The sequence below is a fragment of the Sylvia atricapilla genome, chromosome 1, assembly GCF_009819655.1.
Source record: "Sylvia atricapilla isolate bSylAtr1 chromosome 1, bSylAtr1.pri, whole genome shotgun sequence".
NCBI lineage: Eukaryota > Metazoa > Chordata > Aves > Passeriformes > Sylviidae > Sylvia > Sylvia atricapilla.
In genome coordinates this window covers 69,969,885-69,989,284 of record NC_089140.1, presented here as the reverse complement: position 1 = coordinate 69,989,284, position 19,400 = coordinate 69,969,885, and the positions used below count along the sequence as shown (strand labels likewise).

General features: G+C 40.0%; 1 protein-coding gene across 1 annotated transcript; it reads left to right on the top strand.

Moving 5' to 3' along the window:
- Positions 1–10,409: 10,409 nt before the first annotated feature.
- LOC136365441 (serpin B4-like) lies at positions 10,410–15,572 on the top strand. Its single transcript, XM_066325904.1, has 7 exons — positions 10,410–10,577; positions 11,074–11,136; positions 11,679–11,867; positions 12,077–12,194; positions 12,518–12,660; positions 13,389–13,556; positions 13,706–15,572. The coding sequence occupies exons 1-7, from the start codon at positions 10,410–10,412 to the stop codon at positions 14,108–14,110; spliced, it is 1,254 nt and encodes a 417-aa protein (XP_066182001.1). The 3' UTR covers positions 14,111–15,572.
- Positions 15,573–19,400: the final 3,828 nt, after the last annotated feature.

Genomic DNA, 19,400 nt, shown 5'->3' with positions numbered 1-19,400 from the left:
ACTGCAGCCTGCTCTGCTGCCCCTCACTTCTCTCCCCTGCAATCTGTCAGCACAAAGCAGTCCCAAACATGGGCCAGCAATGTCCAGTAGTGCCTTTTCCACAGCCCTCAGCTTGCCCAGTGAGGAATTATCTCACTAAATTGTAGTGGAACAACCACAGCAGGGAAAGGCTTTCTCAAGCTAGATTTTCATAACAGGAAAGTCCCCTCAGTCATATTTTCAGCTATATTCATGCAATCATCACATGTTATCTAGTAGGGACTTTAGCTGCATTTTGCTTGATGGGTTCAGCTGCTGGTCTTCTGTCAGAAATGCAATATTCTGCCCAGAGCAGTGCTGAGCACAGTGCCTGTTGGCCAAAAATATAGGCATTGCTCAGCCCACAGCCACCCCTCCAGACACCAGGAGGAAACACTGAAAAAACTGGCTGCTGCTTGTGATGCAGAGCAGCCTCCAGGGCTGAAGGGTGAGTGCTTTGGCAGCATGGAGCAATTTCCTCACTCATGAATGGTGATGAATATGAAGGATCCTGGAAGACATGCCCAGGGCTGTTGGTGTATCTCTGTACCCCAGACAGGAATAACTCCACTTTGCTGCCTTATTTGCTTATTGCTTGGTGCAAACCTTCCAGAAGTGCCTTCTGACAATGACTGTGGAGCTCAACGAAAGCCTCAGGAGGCCCCTGTACATTTCAAGTCGTAACCATTGATGCCTCAAGCTCCCCACACTGTTCTGCTGAAACATATGGGCTAGGCCTAGGGTACAGGAAATCAGATCCATAGCTGGAGAACAGCAGCAAATATCCAGAAGTGACAACCTCAGCTATGGTCCCATACCAGTGTCTAATTTCTGTGGCATCACAGGAAAAATCCACATCCAGTATGATGTACTCCAGTGAGCCACAGTGTCTGAAGCTTGGCCAGTGCTTCTAAACCATGTAGCAGTTCTTGCAAAAAACCCAGGATGTTGACTACGTGGCTGTATTTACACAGAGTATAGCCTTTAAAAAATTGAGGAGAAGAAAGTGACAGTGGAGCTAGCTGGAGCAGATAGGGGAAGTTTTCTTTGTGGAAGTTAATGAAGAAGAACTGAGGTAGCTGCTGCTACAGGGTGACCAAAAGACTGCTTTGCCTCTGTATTTCCTTATGAGTTCAGAGCTGACCACCTGTTCCTCTTGTTGATCAAACACAGAACGTTCTCTGCTTTAGCCGATGTTGTTCCTCTAATTGTAGTGTAGGTTGTGCTTCTTTCTGCATAAAGAGAGCACAATACTGTGGTAGAAAGAAGTAAGGCTTAAATAAGATGTTGCTACCAGATGCCACTCACATTTTCTGATATCTGTATTATTGAACCCAAGAAAAAACACCACAGTGCTTCAGCAAGACAACTGAAAGAATTATAATGGGCCTTTCCTGTTTAGAGCTCTTCTCAGACAAGTGAACACATTTAATTGAGCTTATTTCATTATTATTTCACTCTTTAGCCAACTCCCACTGCAGTGGGGTTGTCTAAAGAGCTGGATAATGTGCTGTATGAATCAGAAGTCCAGCATGATGCCTTCCCTCCTCAGCCACATGACAGGGCTGATGGTGGGGCCACACTCCAGGAGGTGTTGCAGGCCTCTGTCCCCAGCCAGAGACAGCTCAGTGCTGAACCCACTTTCCTCCCACATGTCTCCAGTAATCCTGACTCCAGTGCCTAAACACCTCTATGAGGGAAAGCTCTTGGCTGCCGTGAAGGCAGTGAAACCCACAGGTCATGTTCATGTCCTGAGCTAGTCTCCATACAGATATTGGGCATGGTGCTATATAGAGAGAGATCTATGCCATACTCTTCTCAGACCATCAACTCTTTCCAGGCCCTCCCTTGGGAAGCAGTAAAGTGTGGCAGCAATAAAAGTATTCAAAGCACTTTATTGGTATGGCTTTTTGAACCTTGATTTGAAGGTTGCCTTAGGCCCTCAATGCTTTTGAACATCTGCTACGTTTTGTCTCTTGCCTATTGCGCTTTATCCATGAACTACAAGCACAGCTAGGTGCTAGCACACCACTAAGAATTTGAAAGACTTTCACCTTCATTTCTCTGACATGTCATTCTGAAAATAATAATGAATGCAAAAGGTAGGGTTTTTTTTAGTATCATGATGAAACTTTCTAAGAAAATTCTTCTCTAATGCTCTGGTGTTTCACATGTGTCTAAAAAATGTGGTGCTTGGAGACCATGAGGTGTTTGGCCTTGGAGGAAGATTGTTATAAGTCTATAATTTCTCACCCTTCCAGTTCTATGACCCTCTGCCTGATGAGTGGGAAATAATCTTACTGTACAATACAGAGGTGACCACTGAGGGGAAAGTATTCCTCGATCCAGAATTCTGTAATGGAAGAAAGCCCCTCTAAAGTACCGTATTATTTTCAGAATATATTAATGCAATTGTCTCATGTCTGCACTGGGGTGCACTGAATGTGACTGGGATGGAGCTGACTGTGTTCACAGCAGCCTGTGTGGTAGTCTTTGGGGATTTCTGGCTAAAACAGTGTTGATATATTTTGGCTGCTGCTGAACTGTACTGCAAAAGCAATTATAGTCTAATTCTGGTCTATTTCTGCCTATACCATTTCTTTGCAATTATACCAAATGTGTTTATAAGCTATTAAAACATCCATGAACAGGTATTGGTGGAGTTATGATAGATCTACACTCATGTCTGAAAATTCAGTCCCAGTTCTCTAGCTGAGCAGGAAGAAAAAAGGGTCATCTTGAAGTCTCAATTTAGAAATTAATACACAGTTTTGTTTCTTCATGTAGCATAAAAACAGACAAAGGGAGAATATATTTATGGGTACATCCTGTTTCTGGTTTACAAATACAGGAGGAAAAAATTAACCACATCTTAAATATACAGTAAACTTCAGCTCTGCAAATGAAGATGTGGGAGGTTTCCCAAATCTCAAATGAGAAGGCTTGCCAGCAAGGTCAGAGCTTTGAAGTCACCCCACAGGCATTTGATGGTGTTCCAGATCCTGTTTACCTCCCATGGCTTACTGGTAATGTTTACTTTGTAAAAAAAAAAAAGAGATTTAGAGAAAGGGCCATTTGGCACTTTTCCCCATCAGCAACACTGGCTGTTTGTGCTTCTGTACCAGGGAATCTCTGTTCCATTGGCACACGGAGAGCTGCAAGGGAAGAGTTGTGTCATGATTTCTCACACACCCTTAATGTCCCCTCATCAGCATGTTGTAGTTAGATACCTGCCTTCATCTGGAAAAATGTGAGGCTCCTCGTGTGTGAATTTCACTTGGGTGTTCACCCAAGTGAAATTCACAGGCCAAACACTGAAGCCATTGAACATCATGTTCTGTCAAGACATTCTTGTTTGCATCCAGTGGTTGCTCAAGAACACAGTAGCAGGGACTATTTTATATGTTCTGCATGAAGTAGTGGTCCTTGGAAGCATAATTCATTTAAGTCAAGTTTTCTTAAATATCATATTCTATGCAGTAAAAGTACCTTGTTTTATGAAGGATGTTGGTAAGTGGTGCTGGTCACCAGTTCCACATTAGATGATACACAAATTTCTACAACCAGCCAGGATACAAGTATTTGGGATTCACAAGGTGATGTGTCTGGGTTACAGGCAGGCCAGAAGAGAAAAGGGCTGTCAAATTTTATCCAGGATAATATGAGAGCAAAAACTTTATCAATGGTGAAAGTCAGTGGAAATGAGTGAAAAGCAGGAATGTGAAGAGGTATAGAGAACTTATTTTCAGGACAGTTTAGTAGTCCTTGGTTACCCCAGGCATGTAGGAATTTGAATTGCAGAATGAAAAAATAATATATTGTACAAATTCCATGGCAGTATGCAGGAAACATGCCATTTACACATCCTTATTATTCTGTGGCCTGAAGAAGAACCTTTTTCCATTGGAACAAATCCTCTTTTCACACCTCAATTGGAGCTGGATCAGTTTAAATTAGCTGAAAATTTGATCCTGTGTTTTCAAATTATCCACCTGCCTATTCCTCACAGTTCTTGGCAGCTTAGGAAGGGTATTTTCAAATCTCATTTTGTTTTCAAAACCCAGTCACTAACAATGTGTGCACAATATTGGCAAAAAAGCTCCATTTCTGGGCCTATGATACATCTGACTTCATTAGCTGTGAGGACTGGTAAGAATATCCACACTAACATTTAGGCAAATAACATGTACAAATAACATGTAACTAACAAATAACTACTAAGCCACTGCATAATTTGATTAGCTATGGAAATCATACCACAAGAATTGTCACAGGAATGAGGAAGAACAATTATTTTTAACATCCAGACTGATGGCCAAAAGCAAAACCTTTCTCCTCAGACTGGTGAAAATTATACAATGTGCTACAGGGCTGAGCAGCCCTGAAGGGTGTTTCAGGTTTCCAAGCCCATAATTTGGTAAAGTAGCTCAGTAGCTAACAATACCCACTGGTTTTGGGTCATGTGATTAGTGTAGTGTTAAGTTCCTGAGTACAACTGTAATAATTAAATTTTATGACCTCCAAAATGCTATGTCTTGTACAAAGGATAAGTTGACTAATAAGTATTTGAACAACTTAGCCAGTAGCACATATCAAAGTTTAAAGATAACTGAATGTAACTGTTTTAACTTACAGCACAACTTAGGACAAAGTTGAGTTAAAACTTCAGGAATAAGGAAGAACAGAAATGTAACAGAGGTTTGGAAACTCTTTGTCCAGAAGCTTCAAAAACAGGTTCAACAAACATCTATCAACTGTAATCTAGATCTTTCATCCCACTTTAGGGCAGCAGATGCACCAGGAATCTCAAAGATCCTTCCAGCCACAATTTTGTCATTTCTAACCAAAGTTAACAACAATAGCTCTATTGCATGAAAATATTTCTTATCTTTTTCACTGGCTAAGCAATATAGAAAAAACAGCCTCTTTTTTAAAATGCAAAGGATATTTCCTGGAAAGGAAAGGATACTCTCTACTGCATCCCCCAATAATGAATGACAAGAAAAGGCATGCACTGGCAGAGCCAGGAGAGGAATACTTATGGACATTCTGTATCACAGAGCTTTAAAAAATGCTGCACTTGCTATTAAGGTAAAGAAACCTGGCTTATAAAATGACTTAAATTGCCACAAAGAATTGATATCCAGAAATACTATATATGGGATCACTCACAACGCCTGAATCAGCATTATAAAACAGGGTCATCATGCAGAAATATTTATCTGTGTAGTCATATGGAACTTACACGATGGAAGTCTGTTAAGAAGACACATCTAGACATCCCTGCCTACAAATGTAATTTCCTGTTAGTCAAAGCTCGTGAATGAGTGAGAAAGGGTGTGAGCAGAGAAGGTACAACAGGCAGAACTGGCTGTATTGCCAGAGCTATTTTTGGATGCTAATAAGTGAATTAAAGATTAAGACTATTTTGTTGTTATTTTGTGTCATGTCTAAATTTCCCTGGGGAGTAAATGGGATTTGTTGCAGTAGTGGAAAAGCTTCTGGTGCACAAAGAAGTTTGTTTGGAAAAACAACAGTGCTGGGCTCACCTTTTCCCTGGCAAGTTGAATGACCAGCATGAGATATCTCAGGTCTATGCGAAGTTCACACTCATCAATTCTTGCACCTTGCTGACAGTAAATTCAGTATTGGAGAGTCAGCAGACAGCAGTGCTATTTATAAGCTGACTCTTGGTTTTCAGTAGGCTCTTGACTCATACAACCTGAAGATCACAGAAATGAATATCAGAATCTGCTCATGTGGTGCTTCCCAAATGAGCTGAGACCATCAGTAACATCTGAAGTATCTCCAACTTCCTCAACTTCAAGAGGTATGTCTTCTGTCATGCTAAAATTTCGGTGGATCACCACAGATATTTTATCACCCTAATTGCTCTGATATAAGACTTGTTATTTGTTGTAGCAGATATCTGACAAACAGGGAGGGCCACTCTTGGCCAGTGAAAATCAAAGGAGTCCTTTTTTTATTCTTGCTATTCAGCAACTGCACTTATCTAATGGTGCTTTTACTCACAGGCAACCTCAGATAAATTCAGGTACTCTGTAATTACCACCTGAGCAGGGTGCTAGCAGAACGTGCATTTTGTAAGATGAAAGGGGCAAGAAAAGCTTTTGCTATCAAACTTGAGATCATCCTCTGGTTTCTCGACAAGAATCTGCTTCCCTGCTACATCCTGCAGACACTGACATATGGCTGCAAACAGTGAGAAAAAAGCTGAGGGAGAAGTGCAGACATCCGACTTGCATTCTTTTGAAGCAAACAATAATCACAAGGAGTATGCTGGTGGTCTGTTCTGTTACAGAGTGAGTCATTGCTTCTTGCTGTGAGGTTGAGTTCTGCTCATTGACATCACCAACTGTTCCTTGCTTTGGCCTTCCTATGCTTATCTCATCCATGCTATCAGACCCCTTTGTGGTTTAAAAATCGTATAGAGAAGTCTTCATTCCCTTAGTCCTGGCTCCAAAACCATCAGAAACATTTAAGAAATGTTGCTGGACAGTGAAGTAAAATTTTGAGTCTTTCAGCCAAAATAACTGCAAACAGATAAACAGTGTAGGACAAAACTTATCCCTAAGGATGTAGTGCTATTTACACTCTTATCTAAATGTGTGGAATTCTAGGTGTAGAAAGCAGGTCAGTCTGCAATCCATTCCTCTGTGCCTTAAAGCAACTTTACTATGACAAGCATCTGACCACCAGCTAAAAGGGCTGTCTTTGAAATCTACATTCTTGACAGACTAGTCTAAATATCTGAAACAAAATCTGTCACTGCCTTTGTACTTGCAGTGCTTTTACATCTTCGTTTTCCTTTCCACACCACAGCAACTCAGGAACTACTTTTCTGTAAATTTTAGAAAAAGTCCTGCTATTTACCCTTTTATTTTAGCAAGGTTATCAGTGGAAAGGAATAAAGAGAGTCTCCTGCTTCTGAAACTATTGGGACCATCTTCAATCCTCTTCATTTTTCTCTGGACTGCAATGAGCCTCTTCATTATTCAAAGAGCAAGAAGGGAGTCACAGATCTGGAAATGTAGAGCAAGTCCTAGTCCAGCTCTCTATTTGACAGCAGGATGAGCTGTAGTTTTGCCTTTCCCAGCAAGAATTTGCATAATGAATCTCCTCAAAACCTACAATTCAGGACGTCCTCCAATCTGCTTGAACAAAAACTCCTGGATTTCTCAGATATTCTAATTAAAAAACTATATCTGCCTAAGCCACACTCTAACCTACACAAAACTAACCTAGAAGAGAACAAGATAGCAAAGCAGGAGACTAGAAGAACAGCAGAGAATGTTCCTTTCTGGGAACAAATGCCTGTCCAGCTCCATTGTCTGTAATTTGACCACTGACAGAAAACGATTCATATGAAACAGATATCCACCAAGTGGAAAAATGGAGCCATAGCTAAACTTCAGATTAACTCAAAATGAATTAAAAGCAGAAGTACCTACAAAACCAGAGAAATAACAAACAATGATGAAGAAATCAGGACAAACTTGTTCACTTAAGACAGTTAAGAGCTCAAAAGTGTTAGAAAACTAAGCAGGGGCTAAGAGAGTAGTGTTTCACACTGTGAGCATATTAACTTAAACTTTGATAACTTAATCTTTGCTTTAACAGATTACTACACAGAAGAATGCATTTTAAGGGTACTTTAGCACATACCCCTGCACCCAAAGGCCATGAATTATTGCACTTCTGGATTGCAAATTTCTATTCACTGTATTAATTTGGATTAAAAATTGCCAATATTCCTGAAAGACAAATATTTGGTTGTGTCTTGCTGCTCAAAAGCCATTGCCTTTCTGTTCTGAGAGATACCTGGATGCTACCCTGACTTAAAAGTGTTACTTGTAGCTCCCACCTGTATACTTTCCCCCTCTTATATTCCACAATATTTTTCCTCCAACTGTGCTAGGTCTAGTGCCAAAAATAAGAATGCAGAGAACAGCCCATTGATCCCAGTCCGGGGGGTGCAGATGTAACTGCTGGAGTGGCTCCTAGATGGTCAGACAGGGAAGTTTCCTTAGCATTGAGGAACAGGCTCAGCAGGTGGGTTTTTAAGTGACTGTGATGGAGAGCAGCCAGAAACCAGGAAAGTAAGCCAGATGATTCTTTGGGAAATTTTCTTGTCTCAGTGTAAGCAAGTTAAACCAGACTCCATGGCTTTTGTTGCTTCAGGCAAAATCTGTGCAGGTCTGACTCTCTTGTTCTCAGAGCTTGAATGAACAGTGTGTTTTTAATTCCTATTTCCTCCCAAGAAATAGCTATGGGAAAATTCATACCGAAAGAGAATTAAACCCATGTGTACTGCGTGACTGATAGGAAACTGCGTTCAGAGTTTCCTAAATACCAGAGAAGCCTAGTATCCAGTTGGGTTGATGTGTAAATATATCTTAGTAGTGATAACTAAGTACTTGTTACAAAACAGTGTTGTTAGTGGTTGCATACATTTACGTGAAAACTTGCCCACCCACACACCATATAAACCTGAATGTGAAGAAAGATGATTTCTCAGGAAAATAACACCAGAAATATACCTCTTATAAGTAGATTGCTCTGTTTCTGCTGCCTATATTTTATTGAAGCAATACAAGACCATGATCAGGTATCCTCAGAGATACTGACAAAAATGAGGAGTAATGAGAAGTTCTGGGCTAAACAGCATATAGTTTAGCCCAGGACTAAATTAGTGGGCTGGTAATAGCAGTATAATGGTTTCTACTACAAAAACTGTATGTTACATTCATTGGTGCCACTTCTGACGTCAAAACACAACAAAAATCTTAGAATTTATTTTTTACAGGCAAAAAATAAAATCAAACCTGAAAATGTGTTTGTTTCTAGGAGTTTGCTTTCTTTTTTGTAACAAAGATTTTTATTTTTTTTTTAACATCTTAGGATGAATTTAAAATTGTGACTTCTTTCTGAACTCCTAGGGATCTGGAAAAATTCAAGATTCCACAACAGGTCCCCTAATTATACGAATTGGTTGCAACAGACAGGAATGTGATTCATCATGAATGAAATTTATGCTGCCACTGGGAGTGGCAATGGTTTTATATCCCATTGCTCTAGAAGCTCCATCAAGAAGCTCGACTGTCAAGTCGACACCGTCAGTCCTGAGGAGAAGGTAAATATCTCCATGATCTTTAACTCTAAATGTCAGAACTAGGATCTAAGGATCAATATGTCCATTAGTAATATACATGCCTCCTTTGCACATACATATGGCATGTGACATATTTTGAAGAAGTGACAGTATTTCCAAGTTGCTGTGCAATGTTTTGGACTACGTTAAAATGTATGGGCTGCGTAATGAATTTGTGCTTAACTTGTACAATGGTACTTCTGAATTTCTACTTTCCAAGTGTGCTTCTAAAGAAGATTAAAACCATTTGCCACTTCTTCTTTATGACCCAGACTGGTAATTTATAAGAGTCTTTCTATAATTCTCTATCTTTCAAATGTTTATGTGGATAATTTAATTCTTCTTGTGTAATAGGAGCAATATGCTTACTACATGTGTGGAGGAAGTTATTCAGACTCAGTAAGAACCAAACCAAATGTGTCTTAGAATAGTGGAATTTCTAAAATACTGAACTTATGATCAGATGCTCCTACAACACTTTACTGGATGCAGACACTGGGAAAATCTTTCATGAGAAAGGAACTCTATTTAGGTCTAAGATATGAAGAGTTTTGCAGCACATTCAAGATGATCTGTCTGTAATAATTGTGATTATAACTGAAGGGTGTCTGGGAAAAGGAGTTTAGGCTGCAGGAAAAAGAGTTTAAGCTTCAGATAAAAAAATACCTCTGGAATTTTCTCCAAATGCATAGTGTGTTTCTGTTCAAAATCTTACTAAGTGAGCCTGTCTGTTGTTCCATTTTCTGTCAAACATTTGTCAAGCAACCAGCATCAGAAGGAAGCAGTATGCAAGGCGCAGCTGAGTAATACACATGAAGTTTTTAGAGAGAAACAAAGAGTAAGATATGATCAAGAGTGTAATTAATAAATGCTAACAGTGGAGGACTCAAGACAAAAAGATCAGGCTATAAACTGAGCTGGAAGTTTGGTTAGGACAAAGTTAGGGCTAAGTGGCAAAGCCATAGCTATTGCATGAGCTGGAGAAGCAGCTGAGTTCAGAATACTGTTTCTGCAAATGTGCTGCTTCTGCTATGCAGGGTGATGGTTTTCAGATTCACTGTGAAATCCCAGATGTAATGAACAGGGAATTTCCATGAAGTACTGAATAATTCTGCCTAGCTATTGCAAAAAACCTTACCAGGGCATCTAAACATAGCAGGTGTAAGGATGAGAAACCTAAATTATTTTTACCTTTGTTTCAGGTGATCAAAGTGCCACAATGTGCTCTCTCAGTGCAGCCAATGCCAGGTTCTGTCTTGACTTTTTCAGAGAGCTAAACAAAAGAAAAAGAAATGAAAATATCTTCTTCTCCCCACTAAGTCTGTCAGCTGCCTTTGGAATGGTTGTCCTTGGAGCTAGGGGCAGCACACTTGAGCAGATTGAGAAGGTAGGTCTTTGCTCTGAAAAGGGAACAGTGGCAAGATATGAGCCAGGATGCTGATTGTACCATCTGATAGAGTTCCTAAACATCCAAAGGGCTGAAGCACACAGAGAGCCCTTTTAAAAATACATCATGCTGTCCCAAATACCAAACTTCTCAGACTAAGCATTATTATTGAATTCACTGTTCAACAAATGCATCAGTGCTAAAGAAAACGTTTTGGAGGTATCCCTGCACTCTCAGAGCTCAGAAGAATTCCTTACCTTTAATATGGTTTTTTTGCCTTCTCTGGACACCCAAAACTTCCTTTCTCATATAGAAAGATTTAAAAGATTTCATGCACTCACCATCTCCTAAAACAACTTGTTCACTTGCAAGGATTTTATGGTAAAGAACAAAGGGGGCTTTCTGTGTCTGGCTGTGTTTTGGGATAGGCTTGCAACACTGCTTTAGCTTTGAAGTACCTTCACTCAGCTGCATTCACCCAACATTTACATTGCAGGTCTTTCATTTCAGAGATGTTTTGAGCAGTACAAGACAGGAAAACAGATACCCTACTAAGGAGGTAAGACACAATTACAGGTCTGAGCTGGATCAACAGGAGCAAGTTTGTCAGGCTTTTTCCTTGAAGGCAATCACTTTATCAGAAAGCACAGCAGGGCTGATCAGCCTCTCCATCTAGATTTGCTGACGTGCTTACTATTGTTCCTTCATTAGTTATTTAAGGGCCTTGTGAGATCACACATGTCAACAGCTGAGCCTTCTCATTATGGGTTTCTACCCAAACCAGTGGTGCCAATCTAAAATGTGGTAAGTGCTTCAATTGCCACCTGCTAAGGTTTGACTACAGACCATGCCAAAGGCACCTTGGACCTTGCTTCTCCCGGTGTCTAAGCCAACAGCCTTTTGCTTAGTGTGCACAGAGACACCACTGTAGGAGATATGGAGTGGTTTGGAGGTGAACTGGTGCAGGCCTGATAGGGAACTGGTTTGTCATTCTGTAGATGTGGAACAGGGGGTGGTGTCCTGGTGCGTTTGTTGCAGTGCTTATATCAGCTGGGTGGAGTAGGGTTTGTCATGCAGAGAGAGGCTAAAATTCACCCTCAGGTCCAACTTTGCATAGGAAAGCTCAAGCCTACCACGAAACATCTGTTTTCCTGTTTGAAGTGTGACGAAGATGAAGGAGTCCATTCCCAGTTCCAGGCTCTATTGGCTGAAGTCAGTGAACCAGGACCAGGTTGTTGTCTCACCATTGCCAACAGGCTCTTTGGAGAAATTACTTATCCATTCTTCCAGGTAAGCAACCGTAGTCTCCCCTGTAACAACTACTAGGAGTGAGGAGCTCAGCAGAATGTTTTCCATCAGAAAGCACAAAGGGACATATGCCTTTTCTACTAATTTCTTTCTTGCTGATATACTACATGGAACTGTCCTGAAGTCATGAAGTTCTCTGTCTTATAAAAGTCATCACATTGCAATAATCTTCTGCAATTTTTACTTTCCAGCAATACTTGGATTCCACAAAGAAATTTTATCGAGCAGAGCTGGAACCAGTAAATTTTAAATACACTGAAGAAGTCGTCAGAGACAAAATTAACTTCTGGGTTGAAAATGAGACAAAAGGTAAAGAAAAAAATGTGCAAAAGTGAGTTTTGGTTTGCAGTTGATCCACTTAGGAATATCACTCTCTAATTTTTTTCCAAAGATAGCAAGATTTTTATATATTAAACACCTGCACTAATTTTTTCTTTTCAATAGGAAATAACTATAGTAAGTGGAATAAAAATTACTTGAGTTCCTTGATTCCAAAGCTGTACATAATATATTAGTAATTTGCCTGACAGCATTATACCATTTGTCAATTTAAAAGAAATAACTATTAGTAGTCAAAATCAGCTGATTGCTGGAACAAAGTAATAATTATTTTTCATTCATTATTTTTAAAGGTAAAATCAAAGACCTATTTGCAGCTGGTTTTATTGATCCCTCTACTGTACTTGTCCTGGTCAATGCTATATATTTTAAAGGAAAATGGGCAGTAGAATTCAGGAAAGAAGACACTAAGGAAATGTATTTCCACCTGAACAAGGTACAGTATGGGCAGGAACTGAAGGGATGGAGGTCAGATGTCTGTCTCCTATATTAACAGATGGGGGCTTTTATCCTCTCTGTTATCCCAAGACAAAACAGTGGTCTTAAGTGAGAACAATAGAAAGCTGTATTTCTCTGTTTTCCTAACCAAATATGTAAATATTTGTACCAATTCACATCAGAAGTGGTTCTTGTGCAACTGAGATCCTTGTTGGACCAAATCCACCGAGCACATGCACTAAATTTGTTGGGGATTTTGCAGCTAAGGGTGCTGTTTCAAAAATAGTCTGCTCTTGAGATTGAAACTGAAGATTCTGTTTCTCTGCTACTATTTCTGAACAGAACAGTGGGCGCCTTTGGGAAAAAATGTACTAAAGACAAATTATCTCAGGGAAATGGATACATTATTCATGAAGAATTTAATTTGTGATTGCATAAGATGCATCCGTTTCCTCATCTGAAACCAGAAAAAAGAAAGATGTAATGAGGAAGTTGTGAGTAAAGTAATTTGGCACAATTAGAAAGGGAAATGTAGTTTTTATGCTTCTAAAATGGATAACTTCATTGGGACTACAGCTAAGAGGAACATATCAATGATATAAATACATTAAATGCATGACCAGTTTAAATAATGCTCTTGAGCCGAACTCTAACCTCAGTGCTGAAACCAACTAAAACTTGGATGGTATTTTCTGTATTTTCCATTTAATGTTTCATGTGTTCCAGAATGAGAGAAGGAAAGTGCAGATGATGTTTCAAGAAGGATATTTTAACATGGCCATCATAGAGGAACTGAAAACAAAAGTCATAGAGCTCCAATACTTCAATAATGAACTGAGCATGCTCATTCTTCTTCCTGAAGATGACTGTGAGGACTTTACTGGCCTAGAACAGGTAACACTTAATTTTCTCTCTAGTAACATAGATGGAGAGCAATACTTTAGCATTGCTCCAGTGTGGTCTGAAGGCAAGCGGGAAAAACTGAATGTCCTTTCCTTGCATTCATTATGGTGCCAATCATTACTCTCAATACCACCTTACAGCTTGAAAGTGCCCTCACCTATGAAAAACTCGCAGAATGGACCAGCTTGACTACGATGCAACCACTGAAGGTGAAGGTGTACCTGCCCCAGTTCAAGATGGAGGAAAGTTATGTTCTCAACAACACTCTCCAGGAGATGGGAGTAATGAATGTTTTTGACTGGGGAAAAGCTGATTTGTCAGGAATCTCTATGAAAGATGGCCTGGTTGTGTCCAAGGCCATCCAGAAGACAATTCTGGAAGTCAATGAAGAGGGCACTGAAGCAGGTTGTTCCACGGGACTTCTTGCAATGCCTCTGTGTTGCCCAGTAACTTGTGAGTTCAAAGCTGACCGTCCATTCCTCTTCTTCATCAGACACAACCAAACCAACACCATTCTTTTCTTTGGAAGATATTCCTCTCCTTAAGTGGAGGTTATAATGGAAATTAGATCTTGCTCCCCACTTACATCCCAACTGGCGAGCAATAAGGATAGAAGACAAAAAAAGACACTTCTCTAGACTTTATCCTAAAGTCTAGTTTGCTGTAAATAAAGACTATCTGAGAAGACCCAAAATAAAGATAAAACCCTAAACCCCATGAATCTTAGGCATAATTCACCTTTAGGAGGCCTCATGAAAATGACATCTACCTTAAAATACACTATGAGGTACTTGCCAAAAAGCTGTAGTCCTCTAGAGACATCTGCAAAGCAAATTTTACTTTGAGCCTTTCCTAATGCAGTCTGGATCTAATAAACCCATGACTTCAGTGTCCTGAAGTTAAGTGATACATTCTGTCCCATGAAGTAGACAGTAGGATAAGGATCTGCATTAAAAGCATAACCTCAGGTACTTGGTCTCTCTTAGCCCTACCTACCTAAGGTCTCAAGGAAAATACCCCTTTATAGGGGAGCAGCAAAATATTCTCCTGGGGCCTCCTATTAAATATTGACTGGGGGCAGTGTTTCAAACTGGAGCTCTCAGGGTTTATTCTCAGAGAGCAGAGAAGACAGAAGATTTTCTGGTGTAATTTTGCTTGTTCTCAAGAAGGGCAGACCCATTGCCTTTTTTTTGTTTCCTGTGAAAAACCCAGTATGTGTGAGCAAGTTCTCCAGCTTCCTCATAAACTTCCACACAACAAAAAAAGAGTTTCAGAATAATGGAACAATTTTCTGACAAGGCCTGCTCTGTGATGGCTGGGAATGAGACTCATAATTCCCACATTATACTTTGAGTAGTGATCACACATTCTCACTTCTATGAGCCAGCTCTGTTTGGGCCTCAGGCAGCATGAGTTTCTTGTTCCAGCTATTTTATTCATCATTAACATTAAAAAAAATTTATATATAGTGATGATTTTTAGACGGGTAGTCTGTGTTTATTATTTTTTACTATTATTACTATTTATCATGACAAACCCACTCCAAGCTAAATATTAAATGTAGCAGTCTGCAGAATTTGTGAACAGAGGAGTAGTCTAATATAGTAAGTAAAAATAATGTTAATTATTTCCAAAAATGTAAATGACACTGAAGTCTACCTCCCACTTCTAAATATTCACCATGGTGAGTTTAGGCACTGGAAAATTCAGCATTGGGGTACATAAACTCTGAACCTGCTCCCTCTTTTACATGACCACTGTTAGTTGCCTGACTTGGGGATGAGCAGTTCTCTGAGAAGCAAATCAAGAGGAAAATTTCTGGTAAAGTTAATTTTCTTGCTTATGATCTCGTTCCCTAAACCACTTCCTGGATGTTGTGAAGTAGGTAGTGGGAAGGAATAGCACAGGGTCACAGGAAGGGAGCAGCCTGCCCAGTCTGGCAGTAGGTAACATCCAAAATCAACAGATACATGAAGAATTCTTGCTTTTATGGGAAAAACATTTCACTCTTTGATGACTCACTTCTTCTTTCCCTGTTACTGACAGGAAGAAGGTAAACACTGTGAGCATACTGGTGCCATTGTAGAACTGATGATTCAAAGGGCTCTTCCAAATGCTGAGAGGTGGAGGAAAAATTGCCATAAATTACAGTACTCAACACAGACTGAATTGCTAAACAAAGCAGACCCATTACAGTCTGCAGATACCTCATATGGCTGCAATTGCAGTATGAAATACAGCCTGAAATCATAAAATTACCTGTAGAGACACAGTTTTTGTACCAATTAGCTGGTAAGAGAACATAAACCACAGGCTGTTAGCTCTTTGATAAAGTATGCAAAAAACAGCTATACATGTTTTTCAACAACTGCCATTGGAATTTTGTGTATATCTGGTTTGTCTCCAATTAAAATTACTTAGGTTAAAAGAAAAAAAGAGTAAAATGAACAGTATTAGAGTTTATTTGCACAGTCAGGCCTATAGATTTTCAGATAAAATGTAAAAGAAAAAGAATAAATGTGATAAAGGCAAGTGCATTAACATATTATCCCAAAGAGCACAAGTCTCACAACGAGAATTCTGTGTGTGAGCAAAGGAGAAGGTGTGGCTGAAACAAGGATGTCACTTAGTTTACTATGGCAGAAGTAATTTTGTATCGTAATTTAAAAAAACCCAAGAACTTCAGGGTTATCTAGATAATTCAGAACCAGCAACAAAATACAGTATAAATTATAATTTAAAAATCCCTGTCTTCTCCTTATGCAATCCTTCGTCCTTGCTGCCATTTAAATCTCCAAGACATCCAGCAATGTGGTAAAAAACACCAGAAGCTGAAAAGTAGCCTCCTGCTGCTGGTGTGGTTGCAGCAGCTCCTACTGTGGAGGGCAGTGCTCCCACAAAATCAGGGATGTTCACTTAAAAACAGAAGGTAAGCCCTCCACTCTGGCAGCAAATGCTTCTCCTGTGGGAAACTGTAGTTTGCAAAATTTCAATGCCAAGCAATAGAGCTTGCAGAGCAGAGAGAGGTTGGAAACTCCAAACGGTGCCTGGAGCAGACATACTCCTCCTGCAGGGCATTCCACTGCCTCCTCCCCAGGGACAGGCTCGATGCCAAGTGTTGAACCACGCCAGCACACAACAGCCTACAAAAGTGTAGACTGGCAAAGAGCAAGGCAAAAGATGTCAAATTGTGTTTGCATGAGGATCCGTGGAAGGGTAACACACATTTGTCCCACAACAGAAAGATCTCTGTCTTTCCATGGTCTGATTACTGAGTAACTCTTCACATATTCACATTTCCACTGAACTCTATTCTCTCTGATGGTTACAGGGGTCCTCAGTTTTCTCTGAAACTGTGCTTTCCTTTAAACATTGTCTTAGTACCTATGTATAACGTATTTTTTATATATTTTCAAAAGCATTGCAATGTGTAGGCAAGAAGGGCAAAAGGAAGATTTTGGATTATCAGTCACACTCGCCCCTACCCTTTCTCCCTGCCATGAAGAAGACTGTTTATTTTTCTCAAAATACAACTGGTAGACAATTTTATAGTAGGAATTCCTGGCTCCTTATGATCCCGGTAAGAAAGGCACTCAGGCACAGTAAAGTGCACAGTCAGTGTGATGCAGACAGCCATCCAAAGCACAAGCAAACATTTATCTCAAACACTGCCCAATAGTTCCTGAGAAACCAGAAGAAATTAAATGTGAAAATAAGAACAGAGAAATGTTGGAAGGAGCTGCTCTCCCAGCTCCTTGGTCTCCTTGTTTATACCGTATCAGGGACAAGAAGCAAACATCATGTATGCTCTAAATGCAAAGGGCAGCAGAATCCTGGCTCACCTCTTTTTTGGGACTAACATGGATATGAAACAGATGGTAACTTGTTTTTCTTGCTTTGTTTGCAGTACTACACTTGTAGCTTTTGAATTTCAGGACAAGGGTCTGTTTTCCCCATGTCCAATGCCCTTACAAGGAAAAGCTGCAAAAGAGCAGTGTCTGTTGGTGACTGCCCATGCTGATCAAAATTTGCAGCTACTCCTAGGCTGATTCTGCAACCACTTTTGCACTAACAGTTGAAGTATTAAACCCTCCCTCCCCCCCCCCTCCTCCCCCACAAATTAACCCGAGGGTTTGCAGTCTCTGGAGAAGTTGTACTGCTCCATCCATGATTACTGTCAGAACCAAATTTTCTCTCTTCCATGAGCTTTCTACTTTGAATGTTTCAAACAATCTTGCCTGTCTTGGCAAAGTAGTTTTCCACATAAGGGTGGCGTATATAACATGCAAACTGAGCAATTTCAGATGTTCAGTCACTGTACTTGTGCACAGAAACTGTTGTGGTGAGTGTGTTGCATATGTAGGCATGTGAAATATAGAGTGTAAAAAGAAGGCAAATATATTGCATGGGAGAAGAAAACAGAAACACCTGCATGCCCTTTTCCAGAAGACTTGGTGTAACAAAATGGTTTTTGGGAAAATCTTGGACATTATGCAAAGGAATGGCTTTTTTAGCAGGGTCAATTCTGTCTTTCTTGGACAATTTCCACAGGGGTCGAACGAATTGAACCATAGCATACAAAGGACTGTGGGGGCCCAGGAAAATTCTTCATGGAAGCTCCAAAGGTGCTTGAGCAACTGCTAAGTGATAGCTGGAACTCTAATGTGATTATGAGAAAATGGGAGAATAAGAAAAGTCATATACATGACAGCCCTTTGCACACAAAACCTGTGCCCTCAGGTAGTAATGGTTTGATAAGAATAAAGGATAAAGATAAAGATAAAGTAAAAGCTACAGCAGCACAGCTCACAGAATAGGGAGCATGGGATAAAGTGAGAGGAAAGCTCCTTCTTATTTTCAGGTTTTCCCATCTTCATTGCTACTATAATATCCTCATTCTGAATTGGGAAACTACAAGCCACTCCAATTATCAGGCTCTGCACGTACATCCCTGCATTTCAGCAAGGCGAACAACACTGTTAAGGGTAAAGTAGCTCCCCTTCCTTTTCGTAGAGGGTGCATCTACTGCTCTATGCTCTGTGACTTAATAGGTACAAATTTGGATTTCTATTATCCACCCCTATGGCCTTTGCAGATGCCAGATTTGTTTCTTTACTACTCATCAAGTCTATTATATAATAAAGAGTAATAGCTTTTTACAATTGAATTATATTTTATATTGTGCATTATGGTTGTCTAACAGACCATGAATGTTCTTGCAGACAGATTCTGTAGTTTATTCACCTGCCATAGTTACAGGGTATGGAAGATCTATGGGAATGGCCTGTGCAAGTACCATGGGCCTTGTTGCCATGACCTGCACAGAATGAAAATTAAAAGCTGACTCTTAGTTATTCTTTAGATATCACTGGCTGGTTTAATTAAATTTCTGAATATATGAATACTCTGGGGTCAGGCTTACAGCCCAGGAAATATGTAATTCCTGACTGTTCCTCAAATCTCTTCCTCTTCCATGCCCATCTTCAGGCCTCTAAGTCATCTCAACATTGTTGCTTTAAATGTTTTCATCAAAATGAGGTTTAGAAAAATGTGCTTTCTCCTCAGAGCCCTTCTCCCCTCCTCCTGCACACCTATGCTGTAGATAGTTTGGCATCAGGTAAAATACTGTAGTCTCACCTAGGCAGAGAAATGGATATGGCTGTGCTTTTAACAAGGACAAGCCATACACCCGTCTCTGGACTCCAGGAATACATTTCTGCATTTTGTCAGACCAAACACCTTTCAGTCTTGAAAACTAAACAGACAGTTTTGGTTTGTTCTAACATGGAAAAAAATCCATTTCAAACCCCTCTTAATAGAATGACTATCCTGCAG

Bases quoted from the DNA above. Each gene is read 5' to 3' on its own strand.
- LOC136365441 (XM_066325904.1), top strand. From the start codon at position 10,410: ATGTGCTCTCTCAGTGCAGCCAATGCCAGGTTCTGTCTTGACTTTTTC. The intron at 11,137-11,678 runs GTAAGACACAAT...ATTCACCCTCAG, and splicing joins ACAGATACCCTACTAAGGAG to GTCCAACTTTGCATAGGAAA. The intron at 13,557-13,705 runs GTAACACTTAAT...ACCACCTTACAG, and splicing joins ACTTTACTGGCCTAGAACAG to CTTGAAAGTGCCCTCACCTA.